The sequence below is a fragment of the Myxine glutinosa genome, chromosome 2 (assembly GCF_964187855.1).
Source record: "Myxine glutinosa chromosome 2, kmMyxGlut1.1, whole genome shotgun sequence".
Taxonomy (NCBI): domain Eukaryota; kingdom Metazoa; phylum Chordata; class Myxini; order Myxiniformes; family Myxinidae; genus Myxine; species Myxine glutinosa.
The window spans coordinates 73233466-73258856 of NC_136262.1; the positions used below are offsets into that span (position 1 = coordinate 73233466).

At 45.8% G+C, this 25391-nt stretch overlaps 1 protein-coding gene across 1 annotated transcript in view; it reads left to right on the top strand.

The window, feature by feature from the left end:
- Window positions 1-25391, top strand: part of PTPN9 (protein tyrosine phosphatase non-receptor type 9) — a 134471-nt gene that overhangs the window by 15009 nt on the left and 94071 nt on the right. The window contains exon 2 of the mRNA XM_068107988.2: window positions 23085-23228. Within this exon, the coding sequence (XP_067964089.1) occupies window positions 23085-23228 (144 nt within the window). The remainder of the gene's footprint in view (window positions 1-23084; window positions 23229-25391) is intronic.

Consider the following 25391-nt stretch of genomic DNA (forward strand, 5'->3'; position numbering starts at 1 on the left):
CAACGATACTCCGCACATCCGTCGAACCATTCGCATTTCCACCCTTTCCAACCTTCGTTGCTGCTCTACGTTCATTACCCATGTCTCGCTCCCATAAATCATAACACTTCTCACACATGCAGCATACACCTTTCCCTTCAGCTTCAACAACACTCCCCTCATCATCAGCCCGCCACTCAGTTCCCGAAACTTCTTCCATGCACATCTCACTCGAGCAACCGTTGCCGAGTCTGATCCACCTTCTCCATTCAGCATGTCTCCGAGGTAGCAAAATGTTTTCACACCTTCCAGCTTCACGCCGTCTCCAAGCCGTCTCCAAGATCCAACTCAGCATTTCCTCCATCTGCAGCTCCCTCTGTGCACACCTTACATTTGAATGTAGCTGCCACACTGGTTAATGACCCTCTCAGACCATTACATTTTTGATGAACCCACTCAGCGCACATGTACATTGAATGGAGTTCACTCCGACACCCTTCCTACACACAGCACAGGGCCACTTCCCAGTTCTTTCCACCTCACCACATGCTTTACCTCTTGCCATCACCTTTGTCTTTCCGATATTCACCTTCAGACCTTTTGTCTCCATACACTCCTTCCACGTGTTCATCTTTTCCTTCAGTTCATCCATACTTTCCGCAATCAACACCAGATCATCTGCATACAACAACTCCCACGGTAAACCCTCCTTTACGTTCTGAGCCAGTACCTCCATCACAGCTACAAATAGTAGTGGACTTAGTACCGACCCCTGAGCTGATGCACTCCCACCTTCACCTCAAACTCGCCACTGTTCCCGTCCTTCGTCCTTACAGCTGTGCGCGCTCTTTTGTACATTGCCATCACTACTCTGATCAACCATTCCTCCACTCCTAACTTCCTCAATGCCCATGTCAATACTTTGCGTGGTACCCTATCGAATGCTTTCTCCAGATCAACAAACCCAAGAAACAACTTCTTCCTCTTCTCCATGTACTTCTCCTGCAACTGCCTCACAATGAAAAGCGCGTCTGTCGTTCCTCTTCCTGGCATGAATCCAAACTGCATTTCGTCGATCTTCACTTTCTTCCTCATCCTCCTCTCCAACACCCTTTCCAATACCTTCATTCCATGCTCCAATAACTTTATCGCTCGGGACGAACCACACTCCAGAGGGTCACCTTTCCCCTTGTATAGAGGGACGAGGGTACTCAGTTCCCAATCCACTGGAATGCGGCCTTCTTTCACCACCAGATTACAGATCTCTGTCATTCTCCTCACACCCCAACTTCCTGCTGCCTTCAACATATCTCCCACAACTCCCGTCGGCCCTCCCGCTTTTCTACCCTTCATTGCTTTTATCGCTTCCTCAACTTCCTTCTCAGTTATCTTCTCTGCCGGTCCTAAAACTGGGTTACTCTCTATGTTGCCATCCCATTCATTCTCTGTATTCAACAGCATTTCCATATATCTTTTCCATCTTCCTTTAATTCCATCTGGGTCGACAACGATTTGTCCCACTTCATCCTTCAAGCAACTCACCCCCATCACATCACACCTCTCTTTCGCTATCTTCTTTGCAATCCTGAATACTGCTTTCTGACCCTCTTCCGAATCCAAGCGTTCTCCGAACATTTTCCTCCATGCCTCCTGCGCCTTTGCTACCTCTTTCTTTGCAGCCTTCCTGGCTGTCTTATAACTTTCATGCTCTGCTGTTTCTGCTCCCGTACCCTTCGCCTTCTGCCACTCCTTGAACTTCTTCCTCTTCTCGTCAGTCCTCTTTCCAACTTCATCATCCCACCACCATGTTTCCGAGTGCCTCGGTGGTCCTTTTGTCCATCCACATACCTCACCAACGGCTCCCGCCAGACTAGCTTTCATCGACATCCAACCACTTTCAAGCTCAACCACATCATCCTCGACCCTACTCAGCCTCTCTTTTAATGCCTACCTTACTGTAACCTCTTTCAACCTCCACACCTTCATTCTCGGTTGGTACTTCACCCGCCGAGCTCTCCTCGCACCTTTCACCCTTACGTCGCAGACAACCAAGTGGTGCTGTGAAACAGCCTCCTCCCCCGGGATCACCTTTGTGTCCCGGAGGTGCCCCCTATCTCGCCTATGCACCATCAGGTAGTCAACGGTTGTCGTCGACCCACCTGACGTGTATGTAACAAGCTTATTATCCTATTTCTGGAACTAAGTATTACAAATCAACAAATCAGCTCCATCAGCAAACTCCAAAATCCTTTCACCTTCTCCATTTCTCACACCATATCCGTAACCCCCATGAACTCCGTCAAAACCATCCATACTCCTTCCCACGTGTCCATTTAGGTCTCCTCCTACCACAACAACTTCCTCATCTTTCATGTTTTCCATCAGCTTCTCTATCGCACACCAGAACTTGTCCTTCTCTTCATCGCTTCGACCAACCTGCGGAGCATATCCCGAGATGACGTTCACCAAGAGCTTTCCAATCATCATTTTCACCATCATCAACCTATCACTCACTCTCGTCACACTCACCACACTGTCTACAAACTCCTCAGAAAACAGGACACCAACACCATTCACGCCCTCCAGGCACCCTTGCCACACAAACTTGTATTTCTGTCCCTGCCTACCCTTCACTATTCTCACACCACTTCCCTTCCATCTCGTCTCTTGCACACAACATATGTCCACTCTTCTTCTGACCAATACTTCCACCACTTCTCCTGATCTCCCTGTCATTGTCCCTACATTCCATGTCCCAAACCTCAGAAACCAATCTCCACTTCGGGCTGTACCCTGCCCATATGTACTTGTAATTGTCATGGTTCCCTTTTTGAGGCGATGTTTTTATGGCCGGATGCCCTTCCTGACGCCAACCCTCTTATTCCTGACGCCAACCCTCTTAGTCGTCTTTTACAACACGCAGGGATACGGTGTACCTATTCTTATCCAGGGTACACACCGCGAAACTATATACCTATAAAAGGCAATAATCTCTGACTCTTTCTCTCTTTGTATGTGTTCTATGCAGGGCCACATATTTTAAGTTACAAACTCCTAACTCGGGGTACAAATACAACTTTGTGTGGTGGGTGATATAGGCTATGTGGATGTGGCATCACATAAATTCCACATGTAAATTTGTAGTGCAGATGGTATTGTAGCGGTTACCGGAAGCATGACACAATTACCGTGCACCGGCCGATGACGCAACCGGCGAGCGGTCACTTGTCCGGACTCGCCCGGGCATGTCCAGACTTGCCTTTCCCGGGTGAACACTTGCCTTGCATACCACGCCCCGTTGAGAGGCGTGGCTTACCTATTTTGCATACCACGCCCCGCCTGAGAGGCGTGGCTTTGGTGTGTTGAGTTTGCGATATAAATTGCCGCCCGTTCGATGGGCTGATTCAGTGCTTTTGAGTTCTTTCGTGTGGAGCTAAAATAAATAGCTCGGTGAAACTTCGTTCCTGTGTCGTCCATTTTGTCTGGCTTTATTGTGCGAGCACAGCTCCCACAATTGGTGACCCCTTTCTAAGAACACAGCGATGGAGTCAGCTGTAGCTTTGAAGCTCCCGGGCTTTTGGGAGTCGCACGCGGCCGTTTGGTTTGCTCAAGCGGATTCTCAATTCGCCCTGCGGAAAATTACGGAGGACACGACGCGCTACCATCATGTGGTCTCTTTGCGCTCACCGCCTCCACCGCTGCCCGGGTCCTGAGCTTCCCACAGAACCCGCCGAATGCCGACAAATACGGCGCGCTCGAAGGCCTACTCCTCGGTGCGTTTGGACTCGCAGAGACCGAACGCGTGCGACAACTACTACACCTCCCGGAGCTGGGCGAGGCCCGTCCATCCGAAAGCATGGACCACATGCTTGCTCTTCTCGGTGACCACAGCCTGGACTTCCTCTTCCACACTGTTCGAGCTGTTCCTCCAGCGGCTACCCGGGCAGGTACGGTTAGCTTTGGCTAATTCGCCCATCACGGACCCTCGCGCCCTGGCCAAGGAGGCCGATAAATTTTTCTCGGCCAGGCGACAAGTCGGAGCGGCCGCCTGGGACCCTGGGCCGACCGAGGCAACGCCTGCGCCACGACCGGCGCCTCCACCGGCCGAGACCGCGCCACTGACGGCAGCGGCCGCCGCGACGCCCCGTCGACCGAACCCGACGCGACCGCCAGAGCCTCCACCAGAGCGGACCATGTGCTATTACCACACCAGGTTCGGGCAGAAGGCCAGGACGTGCCGCCCACCGTGCACTTTCGGCAGGTCGGGAAACGACCAGGCCGGTGCTTGCTGCCTGCCATGAGCGTCGGCCATTCAGGCAGGCTTCTGTTTATCACGGACAGGGAGTCCAGGCGGCGTTTTTTGTGCGGCACCGGCGCTCAGCTGAGCGTGATACCCGCCTCGGTGCAGGACAAACAGGCCGCGCTGTGCGCCCCCACCTTGGTCGCCGCAAACGGCTCCTCCATCCGCACCTTCGGTTCGTGCAGCGTCGCATTCTGCTTCGGGGGCCAGCGTTTCAGGTGGGACTTCATCACGGCGAACGTGCCCATGGCCTTGCTGGGTGCAGATTTTCTTTGCGCGCATGGGCTTTTGGTCGACGTCAAACGGCGTCGGCTCATCAACGCGGAGACCTTCAGCTCGCTCGCTTGCTCATTGAGCGGCTCCGCTCCGACCACGCTAGCCTGCGCGCTCCCGGCCATGGACGATTTCACCCGCCTACTCGCCGAGTTTCCCGCCCTCATGCAGCCGACGTTTTCGGCCGTCGCCGTCAAGCACGGCGTCGAACACCACATCCCGACCACAGGCCCACCGGTCTACGCCAGGGCTCGCCGCCTCGACCCGGCCAAACTCGCTGTGGTGAAGGCGGAATTCGACGCGCTGGAGCGATTGGGCATTGTGCGGTGCTCGAATAGCGCGTGGGCGTCGCCCCTGCACATCGTGCCCAAACCGGGTGGCGGATGGCGACCATGCGGTGACTACTACCGCCGCCTCAACGACACCACCACCGCCGACCGGTACCCGATACCACATATACAGGACTTTTCCGCCCGTTTGGCGGGGCGGGTGATCTTTTCCAAGGTCGACCTCATTCGGGGCTACCACCAGGTACCCGTCCGGCCGGCCGATGTGCCGACGACGGCGGTAATTACACCTTTTGGCCTCTTCGAGTTCCTTCGCATGCCGTTCGGCCTTAAGAACGCGGCCCAGGCCTTCCAGCGGCTGATGCACAGTGTGCTGCGCGACCTCACCTTTCTTTTCGTCTACCTGGACGACATTCTAGTCGCCAGCATTTCCCAGGCGGAGCACCTCATCCACCTGCGCACGCTTTTTGAGCACCTCGGCCAGCACGGCCTCATCATCAACCTGGCGAAATGCCAGTTTGGCGTAACGGCCGTCGACTTCCTGGGGCACCGCATCACGAAGCGTGGGGCCGTTCCACTGCCGACCAAGGTGGAGGCATTCACAAGTTTCCCGTGCCCCCGCTCCATCATGGCCCTGCAGGAATTTTTGGGGATGGTAAATTTCTACCACCGGTTCGTGCCTCGCGCCGGCCAACTCATGCGCCCCCTGTACGAAGCCCTCCGGGGCAAGCCGGCTAAGCACGACGTCGCCTGGACCACAGAGATGGACGCGGCGTTCACAGGCGCTAAGCTGGCCCTCGCCAACGTGACCATGCTGGCGCACCCGGCGCTCGACGCACCCATCGCCCTCACCACGGACGCTTCTGACTACGCGGTGTGCGCCGTGCATGAACAGTAGGTGAACAGGGCTTGGCAACCGCTGGCCTTCTTCAGCCGGCAGCTTCGCGAGCGCAAGTACGAGCGCAGATATAGCGCCTTCGACCGTGAGCTCCTCGGCCTTTACCTGGCTGTTCGCCACTTCCGCCATCTTTTGGAGGGCCGCCCCTTCACGGCGTTTGTGGACCACAAACCCATGGTCTTCGCCATGGCCAAGGTTACGGAGCCGTGGTCGGCCCGCCAGCAGCGCCACCTCTCCGCCGTGTCCGAATTTACGACGGACATCCAGCACGTCGCGGGCAAGGACAACGCTGTGGCCGATTGCCTCTCCCGGTCTGGGGCGAACGCCGTCCACCTGGGTGTGGACTTCGCCCGCATGGCGGCCGACCAGACCGCCGACCCCACGGTGCAAGCCCTCCGGACAGCGGACACAGGCCTGCGGTTGGCCGACGTCCCCTTCGAGGACACAGGCACAGTTCTCCTGTGCGACGTTTCCCTGGGCCAACCTCGCCCCATCGTGCCCACCGGATGCCAGCGGCACATTTTTGACACCCTCCACGACCTTTCCCACCCGGGCCGGAAAGCATCACAGAAGCTCGTGGCAGCGAAATTCGTCTGGCACGGGCTCCGTAAAGACGTCCGCGACTGGGTCAATGCCTGTGTCACCTGCCAGCGCGGGAAGGTCCACCGGCACACCCAGGCCCCGTTGGCACCATTCGACGTGCCCGCGCGGCGCTTCGACCACGTCAATGTGGACCTGGTGGGACCCCTTCCCTCCTCGCGGGGCTTCACCCACCTCCTCACGATGGTGGACAGGACCACCAGGTGGCCGGAGGCCGTCCCTCTGGCATCAACAACAGCCGCCAACGTGGCGCAGGCCTTTGTTGGCACTTGGATTGCCCGTTTCGGCGCGCCCTCGGACATCTCCTCCGACAGAGGCCCGTAATTCACCTCCGAGCTTTGGGGCGCGGTCGCCCAGGCCTTGGGGGTCAAGCTTCACCGCACCACGGCCTACCACCCCCAAGCCAACGGCTTGTGCGAGCGGTTCAACCGCTCGATGAAGGCCGCTCTCGGGGCCAGCCTCCAGGACGACGGTTGGGCCGACAGGCTCCCGTGGGTCCTATTGGGCCTCCGAATGGCTCCTAAAGAGGACCTCCAGGCTTCCACCGCCGAGCTGGTCTACGGCCAGCCACTGCGCGTGCCGGGCGAATTCATCCCTGACGCCACCGGCCCCTGGTTCGCGGCTCGCCAACGCTCGGTCCTCCAGGAGGCCGCCAGGAGATTTGCCCCCGTGCCCACGTCCCACCACGGCGACCCCCAACCACACGTCCCCCCAGCACTTCGCACTGCGGAGTACGTTTTTATCCGGCACGACGCACACCGGGGACCGCTCCGGCTGCCGTACGATGGACCTTTCCGGGTCCTGAGGAGGGACAACAAGTCGTTCATCGTCGACATCGGCGGCAAGCCGGACCGCATCTCCGTGGACTGCCTCAAGCCGGCCCATTTGGACCTCGACCAACCTCCACGGTTAGCCCTTCCTCCACGACGGGGCCGTCCCCCGTCAACCAAGCCCCCCGCCCGACCATCCACCGCCACGCCACCTACCACCCCCACACGAATCGCCAGGGGTCGTTTTGGCCGGGTCATCAGGACCCCCCTCAAACTGACTCTCCCGTCACTGACAAAGTGACCGCATGTTAGTTCTGGGGGGGGGGGGGGGGGGCGCATGTAGCGGTTACCGGAAGCATGACACAATTACCGTGCACCGGTCGATGACGCAACCGGTGAGCGGTCACTTGTCCGGACTCGCCCGGGCATGTCCAGACTTGCCTTTCCCGGGCGAACACTTGCCTTGCATACCACGCCCCGTTGAGAGGCGTGGCTTACCTATTTTGCATACCACGCCCCGCCTGAGAGGCGTGGCTTTGGTGTGTTGAGTTTGCGATATAAATTGCGCCCGTTCGATGGGCTGATTCAGTGCTTTTGAGTTCTTTCGTGTGGAGCTAAAATAAATAGATCGGTGAAACTTCGTTCCTGTGTCGTCCATTTTGTCTGGCTTTATTGTGCAAGCACAGCTCCCACAGTATTACAATATTTTTCTTTTACCTTGGCACCGCTGAGCCTAAAGCACTATTTGCACAGGTACATTTGCCCCCCCCTCTCTCCTTCCCCCTCCTCTCTGCCTTCTTCCCTCTTACCCCCTCCCTGCCCTCACCCCACCCCTGCCCCTCCTTGCATCAACCCTCTCCTTCCCCCTCCACCAGTGCAATACCACATACGACCGTTAGTTTGTTATCGTTTCAGCTGAGACCAAAGTTGTTTGAGAAAGGAGAGAAATAGAAAACCGACAGCAAATGCAAATATAAACATTATCCCTCAGCAAAAAAGACATGCCACCTGGAATGTTTTCTCACATCTACTGCAGTTCCACTCTGAACACCTTTTTCTGCAGTTCCACTCTGAACACCTTTTTCTGCAGTTCCACTCTGAACTCCTTTTTCTGCAGTTCCACTCTGAACACCTTTTTCTGCAGTTCCACTCTGAACACCTTTTTCTGCAGTTCCACTCTGAACACCTTTTTCTGCAGTTCCACTCTGAACACCTTTTTCTGCAGTTCCACTCTGAACACCTTTTTCTGCAGTTCCACTCTGAACACCTTTTTCTGCAGTTCAAGATTCCCAATTATGAGGAGTTTTTGAAATACCAAAAATGAGCAGAGTGGGAATATATTTTCCATCACCAAACACCTTTCTTTGTCAGGAACTCGACAAGGCAGATAAAGCTAATTGATGTACACGACAAACTGCACCGCTCTCGATCACAATAGGCAGTGGAGAGATTCCACCATCTTGCGTTTAAAATATGTAGCTAACCCTGAATAGAAATGTTAACCAACAGGGATGTGAATTGAAACACCGAACCAGTGTTGTGTTTCAAATGACAACCATAAAGTCAGCTTTGTGTTTGTGATGTACAGTCAGACATGCAAAGGAACACCAAAAGGGAGAGCAGGAGGGAGGTGTGTGGTGGTTTTCTCACCAAATCCGTCCAACCCAGTTTTCTACGCCAGGGTCATTGATTCGGTGGTTGTAAAACTACTGCTAAGAGGATTAATAAATTGAGTTGTGCTTGTGGTGTTTCCGCCCTTTTCTTTCAGATCCGACATGCATTCGCCTTAATGCACCTTTTTATGGCCCATCTTGTCCGCTGTGCATTCACAGAGCCCTTTGGGAGGCAACAAACTCTTTCTAATGCTGTTTTCTGGTTTGTCATGAGAGCGGCGAAGCGATTCCCAAAGAGTGATAAATATTCTGAACTTCCTCCTTCCCCAACTCCTCTCAGCACATTGGATTTTTAAGAATGAATGCTTTGATGTTCCACTTTCATGTAATTGTGTCATGTAATTGAGGTTCCAGATTCCAGAATAATCACCGTTGTTTGGGTTTTCTCTTTGAACATCAAAGTGCAGTGTGTGGCACATCTCTTTGTGTAGATCTTTGTAGATCTTTGTGTAGATGTGTAATACTTGATCTTGTTCTCACTCTATCTCTCCACCTTTCTCTTATTCATTCATTCATTCATTCATTCATTGATTTTCCATTTATCTTGTCCTTAGACTTTCCTGCTTACTTTGTCTTTTGTCTCTTCATTTTAAGTTGACGTTTACCTTGCCATTGATGGAGGAAGGCAGAAAATGAGCTGGTGTGCGTTTCTTTTTGGCAATTGGCAATATATTGCCAATATCGTTGTCTTGAAAAAAAACAAAAACAATATATATATATATATATATATATACACACAGTGCATTCAGAAAGTATTCAGACCCCTTCACTTTTTTCACATTTTGTTATGTTGCAGCCTTATGCTGAAATATTTAAATTCATTTTTTCCCTCATCAATCTACACTCAATACCCCATAATGACAAAGAGAAAACAGGATTTTCGAAAGTTTTGCAAATTTATTAAAAAGAAAAAACAACTATCACATTGACATGAATATTCAGACCCTTAACTCAGTACTTAGTTGAAGCACCTTTGGCAGCGATTACAACAACAACAACAACAACAACAACAACGACAACATGCATTTTAAGGCCATTTTCCCTGCTAGAGTGGGGGTTAGCCTTGCGGTCCCCATGACAATCTTCTCCATATTGCCCTATTTTCTGCATCTCTCCTTGTTAACCCCCTTGCCCGCATTTCTTCTTCCACCATCTTTAGCCAAGTCTTTCTCGGTCTTCCCCGTCCTCTACTTCCTTCTACATTCATTTCCATCACTCTTCTCAACCAGTCAATTTCATCATTCCTCAACACATGACCAAACATGACCTTTGGCAGCGATTACAGCCTCGAATCTTCTTGGGTATGACGCGACAAGCTTTGCACACCTGGATTTGGGGATTTTCTGCGATTCTTCTCTGTAGATCCTCTCAAGCTCTGTCAGGTTGGATGGGAACCGTCGGTGGACAGCCATTTTCAGGTCTCTCCAGAGATGTTCGATTGGGTTCAAGTCAGGGCTGTGGCTGGGCCACTCAAGGACCTTCACAGAGTTGTCCCTAAGCCACTCCTGTGTTGTCTTGGCTTTGTGCTTAGGGTCATTGTCCTGTTGGAAGATGAACCTTCAGCCCAGTCTGAGGTCCTGAGCGCTCTGTTTCAGGTTTTCATTAAGGATATCTCTGTACTTTGCTCCGTTCATTGTTCCCTCAACCCTGACTAGTCCCCCAGTCCCTGCTGCTAAAAATCACCCCCTCAGCATGATGTTGCCACCACCATGCTTCACCGTTGGGATGGTATTGGGCAGGTGATGAGCGGTGCCTGGTTTCCTCCAGACATGACGCTTAGAATTGAGGCCAAACAGTTCAATCTTGGTTTCATCAGACCACAGAATCTTGTTTCTCACAGTCTGAGAGTCCTTTAGGTGCTTTTTTGCAATACTCCAAGCGGGCTTTCATGTGTCTTTCATTGAGGAGAGGCTTCCGTCTGGCCACTCTGCCATAAAGCCCAGATCGGTGGAGTGTTGCAGTGATGGTTGTCCTTCTGGAAGTTTCTCCCATCTCCACACAGGATCTCTCAAGCTCAGCCAGAGTGACCATCGGGTTCTTGGTCACCTCTCTTACCAAGGCCCTTCTCCCCGATTGCTCAGTTTGGCCGGGCGGCCAGCTCTAGGAAGAGTCCTGGTTGTTCCAAACTTCTTCCATTTAAGAATTATGGAGGCCACTGTGCTCTTGGGAACCTTCAATGCAGCAGAAATTTTTTGGTAGGCTTCCCCAGATCTGTGCCTCGACACAATCCTGTCTCTGAGCTCTGCAGGCAGTTCCTTCGACCTCATGGCTTGGTTTTTGCTCTGATATGCATTGTCAGCTGTGAGACGTTATATAGACAGGTGTGTGCCTTTCCAAATCATGTCCAATCAATAGTATTTACCACAGGTGGACTCCAATCAAGGTGTAGAAACATCTCAAAGATGATCAAGAGAAATGGGAGGCACCTGAGCTAAATTTAAAGTGTTATCACAAAGGGTATGAATACTTATGTCAATGTAATATTTCAGTTTTTCTTTTTAATAAATTTGCAAAACTTTATAAAATCCTGTTTTCTCTGTCATTATGGGGTGTTAGGCCTCAAGCTGAGGTCTGAAATAGTGCCAAAAAAATGAGTTTCGTTCCGAACTCGTGGGACTACGATTTCTATGCATTTTTTTATTGTATATAACATGCCTGACCTTGTGTTAAAAGTTTAACTCTGAAATCCTGCCAGTTTCCGTGAACGACCACGTCAAACTAGGTCATGTAGAGTCAAAAAGGAGGGTTTTTAGCTCCGGTGCCGACTTTGCGGCGTGGTATCTCCGTCAGTACATATAATTCAGCCTAGGAATTTATGCTCGGCACAGACCCTCCCATGGTTCTGTGGCCCTGTCAGTTTTAAAGGCTCTTACTTACGCGCGCATCATACAGCGGAAATGTAAAAAATGTACTTTTGTCGTACGTACCTACTGTAAAATTCAATGAATTTGTCCGAAATTAACTCAAAATATTTTCGAAACCATCAGAGATATCCTCTCGAAAATGGGTAAGCTTGGCATATGGAAGGGATATACTGCTTATTGACGACGTTTTGTGGTTGTCTGGAAAACAACGGATGAAGGGGGCGACACTAAAAATGCCTCCAGATGCATATGGGGACCGCATGATGACCAGGGATAGCATAGTGAATGTAGAGTAGGGAAGCTTGGTATTATGGTCGGCGGTATGAATACATGATAATCCATTGATACAATAAGTATCAATCCATAGATAATAATAAGGCACACACCTGAAGTAAATCGCATGATAGTTTATTCACCGTCGTGTCAATACGCAAAGATACAGGCTTCGATGTATGCGAAAATTCTGAATGTCCACGGGCTCAAGTAGCACAAATCTTCTTAAAATTTCAAGGCAATCGGATGAAAATTGAGGATTTTAGAAATTCGACAAAGTTGGTGAACTTTGGCCTATGTTGACCTATTGACCTTTTGATCCCAAAAACAATAAGCTTCTTGCTTATGACCAACTCTCCCATTTGGTGAAATTTCGTGAAGATCGGTTGAAAATTGTGACCTGTAGGCGCCTGACAGACAGACAAACAAACAAACAGACAGACAGACAAACAGACAGAATAACGCACAAGATCAAGCAATATACTTGAAAAATCTCAGGTAGAATTAATCAGCAATGAATTAGCTCAGGTAGAACAGCAAGGTGATCGTGAGTATTTTATTATTAAAATTAGTATTCAGTGCACGTTTTTATGCCTCCGCAGGACGGTTGTCCGTCCGGTTGTCGGTCCGTACCAGACTTTCGTTTCCAGAATAACCGCTTATGGGATTGGCTTATTGGTATGAACTGTAATAATTGGTATGATAACAAAATTGGTATGAACTGTAATGCAAAGATGAACTGGTTCGATTTTGGGTTGAAAAGGTCAAAGGGACCATGGTCATGTGACCTTTAATTTAAAATCTTGGTTACCACAACTTGTGGACGAGAGAAGGGATTTCAATCAAACTTGACAGTAAATATCGCGGATGCTTCTTCATGCTGGTCGAACCCTTCCCCCTCCTCCCCCCAATGCAATTCGGGGGCAAAATCTACCCCATTCTGTCCTGCTGCCCGGATTCGTCAGGTCAGCGCTTTATTAGGGTCAGAGTGCCGATTGGTCCCCATGGACCGTCCCTTTCCCTCTTGTCCCTGTTTCTCTCTTTCTCCAACTCTGACGTGGCCCTGACTTCGTGAAGGTGGGTCACACCATCCTCGATGTGGGGGATCTCTGGGTCGTTTCTGAGAGATCGATCCGCTGTCTTTGTGTCACGGGCTTGTTCGAGAGAACTGTCGGAAGTGATACAACAACAACCAAATTTGATACCACAATGGCCTGCTGTGCAAAGATGGACAGATTAATGTTTTGGGTGTAACAGGACATGTGCCCTTTGAAAATATTTTTGCAGATCATAACTCGAGTTTGAAACATCTGAGGTTTTATCTCTGTCATGTGACCTTTAATCGAGATCAAACGTAAACAGTGGGTTGACATCGAACGCAGGCGGACGCATATCCAATATCACCCACCGATGCAGACATTGTACAACAGAGCTCGTTTCGTCCCACCCTGCACAATAACTTGGGGTATAATTAGCAGTGTAGGTAGATCCTAGACTCGTGGAGGTAGATCCTAGACTCGTGGAGGTAGATCCTGGACTCGTGGAGGTAGATCCTAGACTCGTGGAGGTGTATCCTAGACTCGTGGAGGTAGATCCTAGACTCGTGGAAGTAGATCCTAGACCCGTGGAGGTAGATCCTAGACTCATGGAGGTAGATCCTAGACTCGTGGAAGTAGATCCTAGACCCGTGGAGGTAGATCCTACACTCGTGGAGGTAGATCCTACACTCGTGGAGGTGTATTGTAAAAAAAAAAAAAAAAAAATTGTAGACTCGTGGAGGTGTATTGTAGACTCGTGGAGGTGTATCCTAGACTCGTGGAGGTGTATCCTAGACTCGTGGAGGTGGATCCTAGACTCGTGGAGGTGTATCATAAACTCGTGGAGGTGTAGCATAAACTCGTGGAGGTGTATCATAAACTCGTGGAGGTGTATCATAACCTCGTGGAGGTGTATCATAAACTCCTGGAGGTGTATCATAAACTCGTGGAGGTGTATCATAAACTCGTGGAGGTGTTGGTGAACTCGACGTTGACCAGATGCTGGTGTCTGTTGGCAAGATTGTGACACTCACCGTCCAATTGCAGCCACGTCTGCAGGCATTCACGATATTTACTCCATCTAAGAGGCGTAAACGGCGAAGTTATGTCATTCACGACGTGTTCAAAGTGCATGAAGCACTTTAAACGCGATTTTCCCAAGGCCATGACTAAACATTCAGCGCGACATGGGCGCCGCCATTTTGTATGTCATGTGACCCAAGCAAGTGTTCTGATAGGCCTAGATTCAACATCAGTGCCTTCGATTCAAGACAAAGTAGTGCGACATAAACGTGTGGAAAACTTTCAAACTGGCAGGATCTGATAGTTAAACTTTTTGTATGTGCTACAACTCGGCATGTACTCAGATTACCAGTCCTTATTTTTTAGTCTCTCTGACCTCGGAACGGGATTGAACGATACACGGTGTCAGCTTGAGGCCTATATTGAGTGTAGATTGATGAGGCAAAAAATGAATTTATTCGATTTCTGCATAAGGCTGCAACATAACAAAATGTGAAAAAAGTGAAGGGGTCTGAATACTTTGTGAATGCACAGTATATATATATATATATATATATATATATATATATATATATATATATATATATATATATATATATACATATATATATACATATATATATATATATATATATATATATATATATATATATACATATATATATATATATATATATATATATATATATATATATATATATATATATATACATATATATATATATATATATATATATATATATATATATATATATATATATGTATATATATGTATATATATGTATATATATATATATATATATATATATATGTATATATATACATATATATACATATATATGTATATATATGTATATATATACATATATATATATATATGTATATATATGTATATATATACATATATATGTATATATATATATATATATATGTATATATATATATATATATATATATGTATATATATATGTATATATATATATATATATATATGTAACTGTGAGAAATAGTAGAAACTCCACAGTACGAGCAGGGCGTCTCATTTGCATTGAATAAATAATCGGGAGATTAAATCAGACGCGGACGTAGCTTCAGGACTTCGATCTTTAATTTGACAAGCTTTCGACCAACAAAGGTCTTCTTCTGAGTCGGCCCCAAGTGACTCAGAGAAGAAGACCTTTGTTGGTCGAAAGCTTGTCAAATTAAAGATCGAAGTCCTGAAGCTACGTCCGCGTCTGATTTAATCTCCCGATTATTTATTTATATATATATATATATATATATATGTATGTATATATATATATATGTATGTATATATATATATATGTATGTATATATATATATATGTATGTATATATATATGTATGTATATATATATGTATGTATATATATATGTATGTATATATACACAAAGAATTAAGTTAAGCACCCCTACACAACGAATTAAGGTAAGCACCCCCTAATATATATTCTTTGTGTATATGTATACATTGGCATATATTCTAAGGTATGTGAGATCAAATAATGATTGGTATGACATTAGCAATTATCCATTGATGAAATTGAGTGATCAAAGTGAAAAAAAGTGATTGGTTGAGTCAGTGATCCGATCACGTGGGTCCTACACACGTTATTGACGCAAAGATCGCTAGAGGTCTTCTCAGAACAATGACTGTACGTTAGAAAACATAAACGTCATCCACACTGTCCGTGATGGACCTATAGCTCCATACTTAAATTGAGGTGAAAATATGCCTAAAATTCCCAAAAAATTTCACCTTAAATTATTCAGAATAAAATATTGAAAACGGCATGATTGTTATGTTTTTATGTGACCATAATATCACTTCTCCAGAAAATATAGCAATATCATGGGTATATTACACTGTTTTGACGACAACAAACTTGTAATGTGCGAGGTTGTAAAAAAACGGGGGGGGGGGTGCTTAACTTAATTCTTTGTGTATATATATGTATGTATATATATATGTATGTATATATATATGTATGTATATATATATGTATGTATATATATATGTATGTATATATATATGTATGTATATATATATGTATGTATATATATATGTATGTATATATATATATGTATGTATATATATATATATATATGTATGTATATATATATGTATGTATATATATATATGTATGTATATATATATGTATGTACATATATATTATATATGTATGTATATATATATGTATGTATATATATATGTATATATATATGTATGTATATATATATGTATGTATATATAATATATATATATATGTATATATATATATATATATATATATATGTATGTATATATATATATATATATATATATATTATATACATATACATACAAAAACATAGATATATATATATATATATATATATATATATATACATACAGTCATGGCCAAAGATATTGACACCTTGCACTTTTATCAAATAATGCACCATTTCTTCCGGAAATTTTTTGAAATAAAAAAATCTTTTGGTATCCACATATGTATTTCGTTGGTTTGCAGTGCAACAAAATAAAAGGTGAAAAAATTACTAAATCTTAGCTTATTCCACACAGAAATCCTAAAATGGCCGGGACTATTATTGGCACCTTTTCGAAGTTGTTCGAAATAATTAGATGTCAAGCAGGTGATTCTCCTTTACTTTGGAATTGAACTCACCGATGGTGAGTTTCAGGTGCCTGCAATATAAAAATCACTCATTCAAACAGTTTGAATAGAGAAAACGAGTCATTCTGCTGTTTTGTGTCACTGTGTGTATCACAATGAGCATGGAGAAAAGAAAGAAAACCAGAGAATTGTCTGCGGAGGTCAGACACAAGATTGTAGCCAAGCATGGACAATCTCAAGGCTACAAGTCCATCTTCAGAGACCTTGATGTTCCTGTGCCCACCGTACACAATGTTATCAGGAAGTTTAAGGCCCATGGCACTGTAGCCAACCTCCCTGGACGTGGCCGCAAGAGAAAACTTGATGGAAGATTGCAGCAAAGGATTGTTCGAATGGTGGAGAAAGCACCTCGATCAACTGCCAAACAGATTCAAGCCTACCTTCAGACAAAAGGTACGACAGTTTCAACTCGCTCTATCCGTCGCCAACTCAATGAAAGGGGGTCTATGGCAGGAGACCCAGGAGGATCCCACTGCTGTGAGAGACACAAGAAAGCCCAACTGGAGTTTGCCAAAACGCATTTGAACAAGCCAATATCCCTCTGGTGGAATGTCCTGTGGATAGAAGAGACCAAATTAGATCTTTTCGGTAAAGCACATAAAACAAAATGAAGCCTTCAAAGAAAAAGAACACCTTCCCTACAGTCAAACATGGAGGAGGTTCATTGATGTGTTGGGCTTGCTGTGCTGCCTCTGGCACTGGGTCCTTGAATGTGTGCATGGCATCATGAAATCAGAAGATTACCAAGGCATTTTGGAGTGCAATGTTCAACCCAATGTCAGAAAGCTGGGTCTCCATCGAATGTCATGGGTCTTGCAGGAGGACAATGACCCCAAACAGACTATAAAAAGCACCCAGGAATGGTCCAAGACAAAACGCTGGACTGTTCTGAAGTGGCCAGCAATGAGTCGAGATCTAAATCCCATTGATCGCCTGTGGGGAGATCTGAAAACAGCAGTTGGGAGAAGGCACCCTTCAAATCTGGGGGAACTGGAGCAGTTTGCACAAGAAGAGTGGGACAAACTGCCAGTAGAGAGGTGTAGGAAGCTCATTCATGGCTATAGGAAGCACTTGACTACGTTATTTTGTCCAAAGGCTGTGCTACCAAATATTAAGTCTGGAGGGTCAATAATTTTGTCACTGCCATTTCTTTTTATTTTGTGATTTAAAAGGATATATTAAGTTCTGAATCAAAAACAAAGGTTCTGTAATATTAACAGTGAAATAAAGAATTTTTGAGACCAAATACTTTTGTCAATTTCAATTTATTTTTCGAGAAAATTGTGAGTTATTTTTAAAAAGTGCAAGATGCCAATATATTTGGCCACGACTGTATACTCTTTAAATCCAGTCGATAAGCCAACTCAAAAATTCAACATGGTGTCCAGGTTTTTTCAAAATGGCCACCAAAATTGTTGAAAAGTGCCATAAACGTTCTAATACGGAAATTAGGGCATACAGTATTAATCCAAAATCACAGAACTACATGTTGATATCTTAAGAGGTTAAAAATTTCAATTCATCTGAATTAGGTAAATTGAAAATTTTAACTGTTGAATTTTCGAGTTAACTAATCAACTGTATTTAGATTTTAGAGTATCTATATAAGAACATAACTGTCAAATTTCATGCTTGTGTCACGATGTGAACAATTGCCCCTAATAATGGGTGTTAGCCGCCTCGCTGAAAGGAGAAGGAACAAGTGTGCCAGTTATGTGCTTATTGGTTATTGGGGCAGATTTTTAGCCTCACCCGTTCTCCAAGGGTCTGGAGAGGTAGTTTTATTCGGTCTGGGTGCTAGTCCGCTTGCAAATCTACTCCAGCGAGGCACTACATTGTTGAATGCTGTCTTGCTCTTTATGTTTTGGCTCCCTTGTAGTGTGTCGATTATAAATGCACATGGTTTCAGTGTTGTACCATTAATCATTTCGATAGACCATCATAAGGCTGCTTTGTTCCAAATGGGTCACGATGACTCTGCTTGGTGCTTGTCTTGAATGACTTCTTGGATGGATATTTTTCATTAACCACTTTATTGATCGATGTTTAACTTTTAATTTGATCAGTGTGGATAATGGGCGACTCCGCTAGCTTTTCCAGTCTCATCGAGCGAATGCATACTGGACTGAGATTTGATTCCACATTCGTCCCACTGGTTGCATCATCATACTGAAGGGCAGCTGTGCCTTACAGATTAGGGCAATAATTTCGAATTTGCCCAATGCTGACGTACAATGGCCTACTCTTGTGAAAGCCCTCGTGGTTTGTTTAACATCCACAAGTGGATGCAAGCCTTCCAGGGCACAGTCTGACATCCATCCAAAGGACAGCAGGTTCATGAATACATGACCGTTTCTGTGATTCCTGCGATGCGCTAAGGTGACACTTTTATTCTTGGGTTAGGAACTAAACCCAGAATAGGCAGCTCAAAGATGAGCACAATACTTCCAGCCTATCCTCAGGTCAGCTTGACCTTCACAAATTGTTTGTGTATCACATTGCCAGCACTTCCGAGTTTCCGATGCTCTGTTGTTGCAGGGTCCTGTTAAAATGGCTTACTACAAAGTTTGCCACATCTGCACGGGATCCACCCCCTGTTGATTCAAATAATCCTGACCCACGATCTTTATTATCACATTCATCCTTCCTCGTCCATGTTCAAAGTAAACAAAGCTGAACAATGACAATTGGCAGGTTGTGGTTGCTTTCAATCGTGCCAAAGTGCTGATGGCAGGGTGCAGAGATAGCTTGCTTACTTTTTAGCTGTCTAGTCTGAGTTAGATTCCCAATCTGACTAGAGTGTCGGATTGTTGCGTCGCAGCCATGGTGTTGCCTGACAAAGTGCGGTGTGCCATCTGCTGGCATTAGTTGGTGGATGGGAAAGATGCAGTAGTGACTTACTTTGACAGAGTATGCATTATTTTAGCGGCACCCTGGATTCCAAATTCCAGATTTGTGTCCAAACCTACAGAGGGCATTACGTCAATGGGTATAGTTGTACCACCACCCCCATCCCTCCATTAATTATGCTCCTTGCAAGCTAAACTCTAATTCCCAGCCCAATAGGCATATGCTGCAATCAGATTCTTATCCTGCTCAAAAAGAAGAAGAAGATTTTTGTGTGCAAGTAGTGCTGTGATTTGTTGGAGAGCAGCGTTGATCCATTGGGTGTTTTCTATGAATGAGAGATTCTTCCTACTTTTCAAGCTCTACATTCATTGCACAACTTTGATCCAATTAGGAAAAGATATTTAAATGTGATTGGTCCACTTGTTCAGCTGAACATTAGCTGATATTATTGATGGAGCATTTATCTTTATGTTTCCAACACCAGGGGCATTATATTTCTGGGTTGTCCGTCCGGCTGTCCATGCGTCTGTGATAGGTTTTCGTTACTGTGATAACGTAAGAAAGGGTGAATGGATCCAAGTCAAAATTGGTACAAGTATGTATAATGATGCAAAGGTGAACTGTTTAGATTATGGGGTCAGAGGTCCTGTTACGTAAAAGTTCTGTTACCGAGCTAACTTGTGAATCAGCAATGGATATTTTGACCGAATTTGGTATCGGTATATTTTATGATGCAAAGATGAACTGATTAGATTTCGGCATCAAGTGGTCAAAAGTCAGAATTTCCATTCAGTAGAATTTCTGTTACTGCGCTAACTTGTGAACCAGTGATGGGATTTTGACCAAACTTGCCATAGGTATACATTATGATGCAAAGATGAACTGATTAGATATTGAGGTCAAAGGTCAGAGGTCATGTCAGGTAAAAATGTAATACATACTTAAGAACAGCTCAATGGATTGACATCAAACTTGGTGCAAGCATGTGTAATGATGTAATAATGTGGGCAGAGGCTTATTGGTCGATGTCGTAACGTTGAAGAGTGTTGTTCTAGTTATTGACATGCTTTGGCTGTTGAAACAATGTGAAACCTTTCCATCATAGACCAACTCTTTCATGCCTTCAGTGCTTTAATCTTGAGTAGTGATCTGGTTGTGTATATACATTGTATACAACCAGACCAGGTTGGTTGTAGATCTGGTTGTATATGTATGTATATGTGTCAGAATTTTGAACGAGGTACAAATCCCCAAAAACACACATTGATTGCTTTAAACTTAATCTATACAATAACTTTGTCCCAAATGTTCTGAATTAGTACATTTAGGTGTCATCTTGTAGAACACAATCACGGCTTTCAGAAAATGTATAGTTTTATATACTTTTTTTTAAATCAATTATCTACATGTTATAAGCCTCTGAACCTCAAAAAATGGTGAAAAAGGGCATTTTTTTAGTATTTCGTTACCCTTCAAAGCCATGCATTCATTATAAAAGCCTTTTTCAGATACTTTTCACAGCTGGAATAAAAGTAGATCTATATAACTACTCTACTGAATGTGTTTTTGTGTTACTCATGTCAGTTCCTGAGTCACAGCTCCTCATATAGGATGAAGCAGATGAACCGTAACGTAAGAGATATTTATATAAGCCCTGTTTTACACATATCAGGGTGTTCCATAGTTCTTCTTTAGGGCGCAACAAACAGCACTTATATGTATGTATTAACTCTGTAAAAATCATTGACCTCCTTTGTTTCTCTGAGACAACAAGCTTGAGTGTGAATTTAGAAACCATAACGGTCTCTTACGTTACGCACGTCATGCTCCCTGTAAGCCAGGTAAGTGCATATCGAAGTGAAATATACCATCAGACCATCGCATTAGCTTGAATTCTATGCCATTTCAAAAGATCGGGACGCTCCTGGTGCGTTAAGTACGCAAAACTAGCCGAAACAGCATCTTCGGGAAGAAGAGGAAGGAATTCATATATCTTATTTTTGTCTCTTACGTTATGCTAACAAGGAAGGGAAACTTTGACCATGAATAAAAACGGAACCTCTGGGCCGATCGGTGTCAGTTTGGCTGCGTTTGATAGCCCAGGCTTAGGGCTTTAAGGATATCAAGGTGATTTTTAGCTATTCCCAAAAAACTTTGACCCCTGGGAGGCCCAAATGTACCTCGTTCAAAATTCTGACCCATATGTATATAGTATAACAAAATTTAATAATAACAGGAAGAAGAACAGACATAGTCTAAGCTTTTTGTGTTGCAGCTTGTCAGGACACACGCAAAAATACCGGAAATGCAGAGGTGAAAGGAAACTATTTATTTGCTCAGACAAATGGGGATTGGCTCTTCTGACTGTTACTGACACAAACATACACATCATGGTGGCGAGGCACAGAGCAAACCTGGGACCTCCCATTAATATGGAATCTGGTCAGAACAAATACAGTGTCTGCACAAACTCCTTTTGTTTGCAAAGATCAGGAGCTCGTGTGCGAATAAATGTGGTTTCAAGAACACGTAAGTGTGCTTCGGTAGTGCACGTGCCACAATCTGGAACCGTTTGGCATGATAGCCTTGGGCATATTCAGGATTGTTCAGGAGGTGCTGACTGAGGGGGGATTCACTCTTTTGAGCAGACATGCTTGTTGGGTTCTTGCACGTGTGGGTTGGTTGTATACGACCAATCTCCAAATTGTTCCGGACTGTCAATGGGATATGCTACTTGAGCCGGTCCTCCAGTCTGAGGGATGTGCGACCTACCTGGCATCACACCGGCACTGAAATTAATAAATAACATTGTGCAGTTTTGGGTTTTTGTTCAGTTTTGTTCATTGTTTTGTTCAGTTTTGTTTTGTTTTTGTTCAGTTTGCAGATCTTTCTGGACTGAGAGAAGCAATTTGTGGGAAGTAAAATCACTGCAGTTGCAGCAGAGTTATAACACTGTGAAACTGTCAGTTTCACCTGTTGTTCCAACTTTTGAGAGATTTTACCTCACTCTGGTAGCTTGAGGTAAACCGGACACTACTCTGGTCCAAAACAGCATCCTTAGACCGATTGGCAGTTTTGCGTTGTATGAACCCACAGATGAGTCGCTCAGGGTAGCCGTTGTCACGCAAGATGGTTTTGATGCACTCAATTTCAGCAACAAGTCGGCATGGTGAACAGATGTCCCACACTCTATTTAACAAGGGTGTTTATAAGAGCAATCTTGTATTGTGTTGAGTTGAAGGAAGGCCACCGTGTGCATGCCCTGTGAAGGTAGACTTGCGGTAGATTGTAGTCAAGAATCCATCCTCAATCTTCTCGACTAACATGTCTAGAAAGGGGAGTACATTTGACTGCTCTGTCTCAAACCTGAACTGTAATGTGGGATGGAGAGCATTGACACATGTAAGGAAGTCAGTGCCACCTCAGACTCGCAAAAACATCAGCTGTGCAGTAGATTTTCAATTTGCTGAAGTCTGTATTTTGGAAAGGTTCAAGGACATTTTAGTTTTGCCTGTGAGGTGTATCATCCTTCTGACCTCAATCTCTTGTCCCTTCTCCAGGCAACAAAGCAGTTCTTGGAAGAAGTGAATCGCTGGCGGGAGCAAAATGGAGCATGCCCCGTAGCAAGACAGACTGCGCTGCGCTTCCTTTCAGCACGCAAATTTGATGTCTGCCGTGCTATTGAACTTTTGCATGACTATCGGGTAAGTACCCATGGAAAAAACAGACTGGATGGATTCTTTTGGTTTTTAAAAATCTGATCATGTCATGCATTCTTATGAAGATCACCAGCTTACACTTCCTGAGCATATCTTCGATCTGTTCTCAGCCTGTACATTTTGGAAAGCATGGGGTGGTGGGTGAACCTATGCGATTACAGATGTATTCGTGCCTATTGCATAAACCATAGCAATTGGCCCGAGTGTACTCTATTAGCAAGATTTGGGTGTACTTTCCTTGTATGTATACAAACCTGGAAGAGATTTTGTTTAAAGGTTGTCAACGTTTTCTCGCTTGTGCAGCTTGCTCCCTTATTTTACAAAATGGCTCGCCGTTTGTCCAATCAACTCTGTGCACGCCACTTGTGCCAAACCTTCGTGGGATTCACACGGAACCCACAGAGATTCCACAGCCGTGGCCGCCACGCCCACTTGGCTCATTTACGCTGCACGAGCACGGCCTGCTGCAGCCTCTGCTTGGGGCTCTCATGTTACCCCCTCTGTGCATCCCGGTTGCCTCTACCTCCTCCCATGTTCGTGGGGAACACCGCATTAATTTACCTTGCGTCTTATTCCCCTCTCTTTCTGTGGGGCTCAATGAGGATTCATCACCTCCCCAAATTTACCTTTCTGCCCCATCCTTCTCTGTAAGGCTTATTGGAGGTGATGAAACTTGCCCAAGCGGCGATATTTCTTTAATCCACTGGGTTTCCCATGAAACCCAGAGGGCACATTTAAATCTCAACCTAACTAATAAGCAAGGGCCTGCATACACGCATGCTCCCACTTACAACACCCCTTGTCCACCCCTCAGCTCACTCCGAGTCAGAATCACATTCACTATACCCTGGGAAGTTAGCTCCTAACCTATTTCCTCTACGGTGACCCACACCACGGCTTTGGACGTGGGTTTGAGCAGCTCATGCGCAGGAATAGCACACCGCACACACACTGACATGCACACCTCCCTGTGGAAAGAATCCGTCCAGCCGTCTTTCCTGGACTCCCCATCTTCCTGTTTTCACCATCAACGTGGGTGTCCAGTGTTCACGCACCAGTTTGTTTCAGCCACCGCCTGGACCTCCTCTCTTCCTGTTCACTTTATTTCCCCCCTCTGGCGCTGCATTCAACCTGTCCGCTATCCCTCCACCCTGTTGTTTTATTTTCATCTCGCTCAGGGCTGGTTTGCCTTCCTTTTATCTCCCGCATGGGCACCGTTTCCTGCAGTCTCTTCTCTATCTCCCTGTTCGTTTTTTTTTTGTTTTTTTTAAATATATATATATAAGATCGAGGCTCGTGAAAGAGCTAACATTAATCACACAGAAAGACAAACCGACACATAAAACATATAACATGGGGAGCGGTAGACAAGATGGGGAGAGAGGGGGAAGGACACAAACACAACATTTGAGAGCAGGGACAACGAGAGATCTGTTGAGAGGGAGAGGGCTTTGGGGGGGAGGGGCTTGATTTTAGTTTTCCATTGTCCCGGTGTGTACCCTGGTTTAGAATAGGTACACCGTATCCCTGCGTGTCGTAGGAGGCGACTAAGAGGGTTGGCGTCAGGAAGGGCATCCGGCCATAAAAACATTGCCTCAAAATGAGAACCATGACAATTACAACTACATATGGGCAGGGTACAGCCCGAAGTGGAGATCGGTTTCTGAGGTTTGGGACATGGAATGTAGGGACAATGACAGGGAGATCAGGAGAAGTGGTGGAAGTATTGGTCAGAAGAAGAGTGGACATATGTTGTGTGCAAGAGACGAGATGGAAGGGAAGTGGTGTGAGAATGGTGAAGGGTAGGCATGGACAGAAATACAGGTTTGTGTGGCAAGGGTGCCCGGAGGGTGTGAATGATGTTGGTGTCCTGTTTTCTGAGGAGTTTGTAGACAGTGTGGTGAGTGTGACTAGAGTGAGTGATAGGTTGATGATGGTGAATATGATGATTGGAAAGCTCTTTTTTTTACCGTCATCTCGGGAAATGCTCCGCAGGTTGGTCGGAGCGATGAAGAGAAGGACAAGTTCTGGTGTGCGATAGAGAAGCTGATGGAAAACGTGAAAGATGAGGAAGTTGTTGTGGTAGGAGGAGACTAAATGGACATGTGGGAAGGAGTATGGATGGTTTTGATGGAGTTCATGGGGGTT